Source organism: Ipomoea nil, unplaced genomic scaffold, assembly GCF_001879475.1.
Source record: "Ipomoea nil cultivar Tokyo-kokei standard unplaced genomic scaffold, Asagao_1.1 scaffold0876, whole genome shotgun sequence".
Taxonomy (NCBI): Eukaryota; Viridiplantae; Streptophyta; class Magnoliopsida; order Solanales; family Convolvulaceae; genus Ipomoea; species Ipomoea nil.
This window is the reverse complement of record NW_017617304.1, coordinates 1228332-1237977: the sequence shown is the minus strand read 5'-3', so window position 1 is coordinate 1237977 and position 9646 is coordinate 1228332. Positions and strand designations below refer to the sequence as shown.

Genomic DNA, 9646 nt, shown 5'->3' with positions numbered 1-9646 from the left:
TTTTCATCGAATCTTTACGATCCGGGCAGTTGTATCGGGATCTGCGGGATAACCGCCCGACTACTTACGCGGAAGCCATACACATGGCCAATAAAAGGGCCAACACGGAGCAGGCCATAAAGCATAAGCGACAACGCGAAATCGGAGGATCCACCGGCGGAAAGAGGACCCGCGCGGAAACCAAGGAAAAGCGCCCGGAAGGGGCTCGGCGACCCGAGGCTAGACGTCCCTATGACAAACCTATGGTCCATCCCTACAGAGCGGTTCCTCAGCATCCGGTGCACGAGGTTCAAGCGGTCGCTCCGCCTCCGCCCCCGCCGATCGACGAGCGTATGGCAGGTGAAGAGACAGGTAAGAACTCTAAGTACTGCCGCTATCATACGTCTTACACCCATAGTACGGAAGAGTGCTTCTATTTAAAAAAGGTCATGGAAGGAATTATCCAGCAAGGGACCCCGCCTCCTAATCAGTGGAGGCGAAGGTCCGTAGCACGAGGGGACGATGATCCCGCGGGCGCCGCCGAGAATAGCCGTGGCAAGCGGTCGGCCACTGAGGAGGATGAGGCCCAATGGCGCCAAAAGCCGGTTATTAACATGATAGTCGGCGGACCAGAGGGCAGCGACTCGGCAAATACCAGAAAGGCCTGCGCTCGACAACTATACGTCGGAACAGTATATGGGCGAGAAGAAAGATCGAAGAAAGTGTGCCGAGAACCGATCACATTTACTGACAAAGATTTGCCCACTGGAGCGACACCGCATCGAGATGCGCTGGTCATAGTGATGGACGTAAACGGAGTGGTCGTTCGGCGAATCTTGGTCGACACTGGAAGTAGTGTCAACGTACTATACCTCGAGACTTTCACGAAGATGGGATTGACTCGAAAACAGCTGAATCCGGTCAAAACACCGCTCGCCGGTTTCACGGGGGACTCGGTGGAGGTAGAGGGGTCCATCACCCTGCCAGTGGAAGTCGGCAGCTATCCCGACGTGCAGCAGCTCAGCATGAAGTTCATCGTCGTAAACTTGGTTTGCTCACACAATGCTATACTCGGCCGACCAGGCCTGGAGGATTTGGGAGCACTGATCTCCATCGAGCATCTTTGCTTGAAATTCCGCACGCCGAACGGGATAGGAACGGTGCGTTGCGATAGAAGAGTCGCTCGCGATTGCTACCTGCAAGCCTGTAGGGGGATGGGCAAACGTGGAATGCAAGTCCACGAAATCACGGAAAAGCCCCCAAAGAAAGCAATGATACCCCGCCCGGAACCGGCCGTGGAATTGGAAGAAATCGAAATCGACGCTGAACGGTCGGGTCAGAATTGGTGTCGGTCTCTCCGAGGAGACTCGGGGGGAAATTATCCAAGTACTCCCAAAACATCGGCCGGTCTTTGCCTGGGGGCCAGAGGATATGCCTGGTGTCGACAGGTCCATCATCGCCCACCGACTCGCCGTGGATCCGGACCATCGGCCGGTTGTACAGAAAAAGCGGTATCTCGCCAATGACCGAAGGGAATTCGTAAAGAAAGAGGTGGGCACGCTGCTAGCCGCAGGCCACATCCGAGAGGTTAAATACCCAGAGTGGTTGGCGAACGTGGTCCTCGTACCGAAACCCCCAGCGTGGCGGATGTGCGTGGATTATACTGATCTTAACAAAGCCTGCCCAAAGGATCCGTTCCCCTTGCCACGGATTGACCAGCTGGTCGACGAGATAGCAGGGTTGGCCCTGCTGAGCTTTATGGACGCCTTTAGGAGATATCATCAGATTTTCATGCACCCGGCCGACGAAGAAAAAACCGCGTTCCTTACACCAGACGGGGTGTACTGTTACCGAGTTATGCCCTCCGAACTCAAGAATGCTGGGGCCACCTACACTCGGATGGTAGCTCGGCTATTCCAAGACTTACTGGGCAAATCCATGGCGGCCTACGTGGACGACATGTTAGTCAAAAGCAAAGAATAGGCCAAACACGCGGAGGACCTGGCCGACTGCTTCCAAGTGATGCTAAGGTATAATCTCCGGCTGAACCCAAAGAAATGTGCCTTCGCGGTGCAAGGCGGAAAATTCTTGGGATACATGGTGACCAAACGAGGCATCGAGCCCAACTCGGAAAAGGTCCAGGCCATCATCGATATGCAGCCTCCCAGCACCGTCAAAGATTTGCAACGATTGACTGGTCGGTTGGCTGCCCTCAGTCGCTTCTTAAGTAAGGCGGCAGATAAAACTATACCTTTCTACGAGGCGATGAAGAAGAAAGAAGGTTTCGCCTGGACGACCGAGTGCCAGCAATCGTTCGAGGAACTAAAGCAGTACCTTTCTACACCTCCGGTGTTGTCCACCCCACGGGAAGGTGAGCCTTTGTTTTTGTACTTGGCCGCCTCCCCCAAGGCGGTGAGTTCGGTACTGGTTCGGGAAGAGGAGCGTGCCCAGCACCCGGTCTACTACGTAAGCCGGTCCTTAAAGGCCGCCGAGACACGGTACACAGCCTTGGAGAAGCTTGTCTATGCACTAGTAATTACCGTACGCAAGTTAGCGCCCTATTTCCAAGCCCATACTGTCCGGGTACCGACCGACCAGCCGCTGAGGAGCATACTGCGAAACCCAGCGTCGTCAGGACCATTGGTAAAATGGGCCGTGGAGTTAACCCAGTACGGGATCGAGTATCAGCCGCGACCATCCATAAAAGGGCAAGCCTTGGCCGATTTCCTGGTCGAATGCACGGCAGGGGAAGAAGAGAAAGAGCACACCATGGAAGACCGTTCAGGCGTATGGTGGGAAATGCACGCGGACGGAGCGGCGAGTCGACAACACTGTGGAGGCGGAATCATGCTGGTCACTCCAGAGGGGTTCCGACTCTACTACGTCCTAAGCTATTTGTTCCCGACGTCTAATAACGAAGCCGAGTATGAGGCTATGTTGGGCGGCCTTCGACTCGCCAAGGCCTTGGGATCAGAACGATTGCGGATCAAAACTGATTCCCGGTTAGTAGTGGGACAGATTTCCGGCACCTGCGAGGCTAAGAACGTCTGGATGACCCAGTATAAGGAGAAGGCGATAGAAATGCTGAAAGAGTTCGGAACGTATGAAATAGAGCATATCTCCCGGGTGGACAACACCAAGGCCGACATATTATCGAAAATCGCCTTAGAAGGAATACCGGATCACCTCGCCAAGATTTTCCAAAAGGAGGAGTTAAGACGTCCGAGTATAGAGGAAATACCATGGGAGGTCCAACAGGTAAATGTCGAGGAATGGGATCGAGAGCAAAACCCCGAGATGTTCTGGATAGAAGACATCCGGCGGTTTAAGGAAACAGGAGAATTACCAGAGGATCCAGGAGTCGCTGCAAGGATTCGACGAAAAACCCCTTCATTCCAGATCATTGATGGACAGATGTACAAGCAGTCGTTCGGGGGGCCTCTCTTGAAATGCCTACTCCGGCCCGAAGCCGAGAGGATAATGGATGAGGCGCACCGAGGAATCTGCGCCGCCCATCAGGGGGCTCACATGCTCGCCCGAAAGCTAGTCGTCCAGGGGTATTATTGGCCGACCATGATGAGAGATTGCATAGAATGGATAGCCAGGTGTAACATTTGCCAAGCTTTCGCCCGGAAGGACAGTCGGCCGGCCACCTTCTACACGCCGGTCACCACGGCCATCTCTTTTGCTAAATGGGGAATCGACTTGTTAGGACCACTACCAGTCGCCCCGGGAAGCTTGAAATTTTGTGTAGTGGCCATCGATTACTTTCTGTGGAAGAAGGTGATTTGCCGTTTCGGCCTGCCCGAGCACGTAGTTAGCGATAACGGCAAGCAGTTTGACTGCCAAGCTTTCACCGACTTCTGTCGCTGGCATAGTATACGACACACCAAGGTATCCGTCGCATACCCCCAGGCCAACGGACAAGTCGAGAATGTGAACCGGACCATAGTGGACGGAATTCAGAAAAAGTTGGAGGACATCGGGGGAACTTGGGCGGATGAGCTCGACCGGGTCCTCTGGGCCTACCGAACTACACAAAGACGGGCGACTGGAGAGAGCCCCTTTTCCTTAGCATACGGCTTTGAAGCCAAGGTCCCAGTAGAGGTCGTTGAGCCCACCTACCGAGTCCGCAGCTATTCCGACGAAGAGAACGAAGAAAGCATCGGAATTGAAAAGAACTTCCTGGAAGAAAGAAGGGAGGTGGCGTGCGCCCGGATGGTTGAGTACCAACAAGCCGTAAAGAGGTATCACGACCGGAGGATTCGCCCACGAGCCTTCCAGGTTGGCGACCTCGAGTTGCGAGACCGACAGGCAAGCCAGCCCACAGAAGGGGGCAAATTTGCAATTAAGTGGGAAGGACCTTATCGCATTGCTTCAGTGGTGCAGGCCGGTACCTACAAGCTCGAGACCCTAGAAGGAAAACCCATAGACCGACTCTGGAACGTCGTCCATTTGAAGAAATTATACCAGTAAAAGGTTAGACATGTACTCGAGTTTCCGAATCTAATAAAAGGACACCTTTTATCCTCGATCATTGCCCCCCACTCGGCAAGAGAAAAGACAGGAAACAAGGGCCCAGACCCTTAGTCGTTTCCGAGAAAAAGCCAAAAGGAGTCGCCTCAACTGAGGGACTCGGCGAGTATATAAAGAAACCACGGGGCACTGACCCTAAACCGTTTCTAAGAAAAGAAAAAGCCTAAGGAGTCGCCTCGACTGAGGGACTCGGCGAGAAAAGACAGGAAACAAGGGCCCAGACCCTTAGTCGTTTCCGAGAAAAAGCCAAAAGGAGTCGCCTCGACTGAGGGACTCGGCGAGTATATAAAGAAACCACGGGGCACTGACCCTAAACCGTTTCTAAGAAAAGAAAAAGCCTAAGGAGTCGCCTCGACTGAGGGACTCGGCGAGAAAAGACAAGAAACAAGGGCCCAGACCCTTAGTCGTTTCTGAGAAAAAGCCAAAAGGAGTCGCCTCGACTGAGGGACTCGGCGAGTATATAAAGAAACCACGGGGCACTAACCCTAAACCGTTTCTAAGGAAAGAAAAAGCCTAAGGAGTCGCCTCGACTGAGGGACTCGGCGAATATATTGAAAAACAACGGGGCACTGACCTCAAGTCGTTCCTAAGGAAAAAGAAAAGTTTGCAGAGTCGCCTCAACTGAGGAACTCGGCACAAACAGATGGAGAACCAGATCCTTGATCATGGAAGTTTAACAAAGCGGAAGAGCTTAGGGCCTTAAATTATGCCTAGGGAACCCAAAAGAAGAAAAGAGATAGAGGCAGTCGAAAGGAGCAAAGAAGACTTCATTAATAAAAGGGCCCGAGAAGGGGGGGCCAGCCCATACAAAAGAAGGCTACCAAATGGAAAGCCCTAAACTACGGGGGAGGGGGTGTCAACATCAACTTCCTCGGCTCGAGCTTCCGCCGATGGTCCAGCAGGAAGGACGAGTGAGGAGTCTTCCGCCTGAGGAGGCGGCTCTGCAAGCTCTGTAGGCTCCGCCGCAGGGAGAGCTGCTGGATCTGCAGAATCTGCCGCAGGAAGAGATGCCGGATCCACGGTCGATGCGGGATCTGCAGTCGCCGGCAGAAGGTCCAGCACTGGCTTGAGGCCCCAGCTCTCGGGAGTGAAGGCAGAATCTCGGGCCAGCAAGGCGGCATAAGTCTCCATTTGAGCCTCGCGGAAACCTAAGCGATAGCCGCGCTCACCCAAGTCAAGGAGATAGTCGTCTCCCTCCGGCGTCGCCAGCCACTCCTGGGCGATCTCCTTCTGCCCAGCCGCCACCGCTGCCTTCACGTCCGCCTCAATGGCCGCCGACTTCTTGTAATCCTCCAGAAGTCGCAGCAATGGTCGCAACCTTGTCCCGCTCCTCCTCCCACTGGCGAGTGACCCTCAGCAGCTCAGAGGTGTGCACCTCCACCGATTTGGCATGCTTAGCCTGTTCTTCCAAGCGAGCCTCCTCTGTTTGGCGCAGGCGAGTGGAAAGAGACTGGAGTCCCATCTTGTAACCCCTCAGTCGCCTGCTCATCTCCATCTGGAAGGTGAGGTTCTGCGAGAACCAAAGAGGTCAGATAAAGAAGAAGAAAAAGACAAAAGGGGCGATAAGCCGAAAATACTTACGCGGTACGATTGGCGAAGCGAGGCCTCGAGGATGTACTCGTCCGGCATTGCGCCGGTCATCTCCACATCCTTAGGCAGAAGGACGTGGTCGGCCCAGGAACGGACGAAGGAGCTGCCTTGCCAGATTTGTGCGTCCTCGTCCGGCTCTATACTCAACCGGATCCTCTTTGGAGCCGGCGCGTCCGATTGCTCAACTGGCCGCTTAGAGCTTGGGCTCTCAGACGGAGGAGGAGGCGGCGCTCGAGAAGGCGAGACAACGGGCGATGGCATCAAGTCGACCACAGTGCGTGGTGGTGGAGGAGTCGACCTCGGGGCAGGTGACGACTGAGACGAAGAGGCAGCAGCGGCACCAGAGGCGCGTTGGGACAGCCGGCGCCTCATCTTTTCAGCTCTATCAGCCATTTCTGGAGTCGGAGCGGCAGCCTCGTCGGAACTGGTGGAGTCGGAGTCATAAGGACCTGAAAAGGAGGAGTTAGTGTTAGCAGTCGGACCAGGAAAGAAAAAGAAGAGAAGGGCATGTGGAGAACTACCTAAAGTGGCCGCGCCGTCTGGCAACAAGCCTCGTTTTCCCATGGCCCGGACTCGAGATCAGTACTTAATGGAGTACGGCCCGAAGCCCTTCAAGAACTCGCCACCCTGGATCGCATCTTGAGAGAAAATGGCGCGCCGAGAGCAGGGCTTGAATAGAGCAGCCGGCCACAAGATCGGAAAGGTGAAGGAAGAAAGAGCGCGACGAACAAAGAAGTAGAGGGGCTTCCAGTCCTTGATGGAATCGGACAACCCCTCAAAAAGCTGTCGCCCCGGACGGGCGGCAACCTGGACGAAGCCCGGCGAGTGTGAGCCGACCTTATTAACGGTAAAAAGATACCGAAACAGGTCCAGATCCGGCTCACACATCCACCAATGGCAGAGGTTTATGAAGCATGTGAGGAGGCGGTGAGAATTGGGCACTAGCTGACCCGGAACCAAATTATAGTGGCGATAGAGAAGGGAGAGAAACGGACACGGAGGAACTCAGAAGCCAAAGGCAACCGAGTGCAAGTGAATACCAACACAACCCTCTGGTGGGTCGTAAATGGGCCGGCTTTCCATGCGATGGGGAGAAGAAGAAGAAGAAGAAGGAGAAGAAGAAGAAGGAGAAGAAGAAGAAGGAGAAGAAGGAGAAGGAGAAGAAGGAGAAGGAGAAGAAGGAGAAGGAGAAGAAGAAGAAGGAGAAGGAGAAGAAGGAGAAGAAGGAGAAGAATGAGAAGGAGAAGAAGGAGAAGGAGAAGAAGGAGAAGGAGAAGAAGAAGAAGGAGAAGAAGAAGAAGAAGAAGGAGAAGAAGAAGAAGAAGAAGAAGGAGAAGAAGAAGAAGAAGGAGAAGAAGAAGAAGGAGAAGAAGATGATGGGGAAGTCGCCGCGGGGATCTCAGTCGAGCGACGACGAGAAGAAGAAGAGTCGGAGGAGGAAGACATTTACCAACCTGAGTGTGGGCTGAGGAAAATGCACAGAGAATCGGAGGAGCTTGGCGCTGGGTGTGGAGAGTTGGAAGAAAGTGAGGAGAAGATGGAAGGAGATGGCTATTTAAAAGAGGGGGAATCCCAAAGGATGGCCACGTGTCACCCTCTCATTGAGGAGAAGAGGGTGACAAGAGGTGAAAAGACGCTGTAATTAATGCCTGGGAAAACGGGGAGACGGTTCGGATCTAGGGCTAGCCTGCGAACGGTGCGTCTACCCTAGGCCAGAACCGGCGGCAGTGACCCGGCCCGCTAAGCCAAAAGCCCATTGTAGGCCACGGCCTCTGGGCCCACCGGGTCCGGGATGGAAGTTTCCAGAAAAATCCGGTGAAACCCGGCCCATCAGTGAACACGAGCAAGGCTCGTGAAAAGATTCCAGTCTCAGAGTCGGATAACCAGTTTCGGCGACTCCTCAACAAGAGAGGTCCCGTTGGGAAAGGACCGGAAGACGATTAAAGAACGCATAAGAGCAAAGCGAAAACAAGAAAACGCACAATTTATTTAATAAACATAGAAAGTACAAGGCCCAGGACTCGGCCGAATGCAAGTTACAAGGGAAAAGCAGATCAGGGCTTGGCTTCCTTCTCCTCTGACGGGCGAGCAGGCGGAGGACCCTCCAAGAAGTACTGGGGGCGGAAAGGCGGAGGGCTCGGCTCAGGCTCCGGCACCTCATCCAGATACACGGCCGGCTTCCCGTCGTCGACCATTTGCAGGGGCCTCTCTAAGGCGCTTGGAGACATGGCCACGCCAAAGAGCGGAGGAACCTCCCACACTTCTTCCTCCTCTGGATCTGGGTCATCCACCACCGGTTCCATCTCCACGTCGGCTGGCTCCATTAGCATCAAGTCCAGCATATCCGGAGGCACTACTATCGGGTCTGAGGCCGAGTCGCCTACCAAACGCCCTCCATTAGCCAGCCTTTTCTGTTTCAACTTCTCCAGTCGAGCATGCTCCTAGTTGCGGATGGACCAGCGGCGATCACCGTCCCTGTAACTCATGGCTTCGCACTTTTGGAAATAGGTGTAATGTGATTTGCGCAAACCATAAAGGGCCCTTATATAGCCCTAAGGAAGCGAATACCTAGGCGAGAATCACGGAAGAGATTGCGACTGACATAACTGAACCGGATTGGACGGAGGACAGGGATCTGTGTCAGGGGGTAGTTCCATCAAATCCGCTCGAAAAGAGTGATATTCGCACGATTGAGCTGAAAAAGGTAGATTCACCCAAGATATGGGGAATATTGGCAGGCGTCAAACTGAAAAGGGGCTGACAACATGGCCGACTCTCGGACCCATCAGCCGGGAGAATAGAATGAGTATCAGGAAAAGAATTAAGAAATAAACACCCTCCCAGAGGGAAACGTGATCTTATTATAAGAGGGGAACACACAAGATAAGGAGCTTATTACATTGCCAATAAATAAAAATGCTCCTATGCAGCACCCACTCGGCAACGCGGAAACCAAACTCGACCGGGGCCAATTACTCGCCGGGTGAAGAAGAATCACTCCTAAAGAACGTCTCCCCGGGCAGTCTAGCGGGAGACGGACAGAGGGTATCCCAGAAAGCTGGCATGATTGGCGGCACCACCGGCTCCTCGTCATCCGGATACATTTCCAGGTATCGGGCGAAGTCGGCATCATTCATCAGGCCAGTGGCCGGCCCATCTAGGTTATCAAGTGGAATGGAGAAGGTCATACGAAAGGTCAACTGCTCAGGGACGGCCACTTCCACGAAAGATCCGTCCTGAGCAGTCACCCTGGTAGTACTCGAAGGCGGCGGATTGAGGGAAGTCGGAACATTCTCCGTGCGAATCGCGGTCGGCGGCTGTTGAACAGAGGAAGTGGCACCGGAGGGAAACCTCTAGGAGGACGGGCGAGGAGCCTTCTTCTTACTCTCCCTATCAGGTCGAGTCCGCTTGGAAGGTAGAGGGCGTTGAGGAGACCCAAAGTCAATCCGCTTTCCCTTCAAAGGCGAGCGGGCCATGGTTGGTCAAGTGAGGAGAGATGTAGAAGACAAGAGGCTATTTAAAGGATCCTTGCGGAGCAGGG

General features: G+C 54.0%; 2 protein-coding genes across 2 annotated transcripts; one reads left to right on the top strand and one right to left on the bottom strand.

The window, feature by feature from the left end:
• The first annotated feature begins 2001 nt into the window (after positions 1 to 2001).
• On the top strand, positions 2002 to 4455 carry LOC109179056. The gene is made up of 2 exons (XM_019328625.1): positions 2002 to 3686; positions 3858 to 4455. Exons 1-2 carry the CDS (start codon positions 2002 to 2004, stop codon positions 4453 to 4455), a joined length of 2283 nt encoding a protein of 760 aa, XP_019184170.1.
• An 894-nt stretch (positions 4456 to 5349) lies between these two features.
• On the bottom strand, positions 5350 to 6669 carry LOC109179055 (flocculation protein FLO11-like). The gene is made up of 3 exons (XM_019328624.1): positions 6097 to 6669; positions 5891 to 6025; positions 5350 to 5793 (listed from the first exon to the last, which is right to left on the bottom strand). The coding sequence occupies exons 1-3, from the start codon at positions 6667 to 6669 to the stop codon at positions 5350 to 5352; spliced, it is 1152 nt and encodes a 383-aa protein (XP_019184169.1).
• Between the last annotated feature and the right edge of the window lie 2977 nt (positions 6670 to 9646).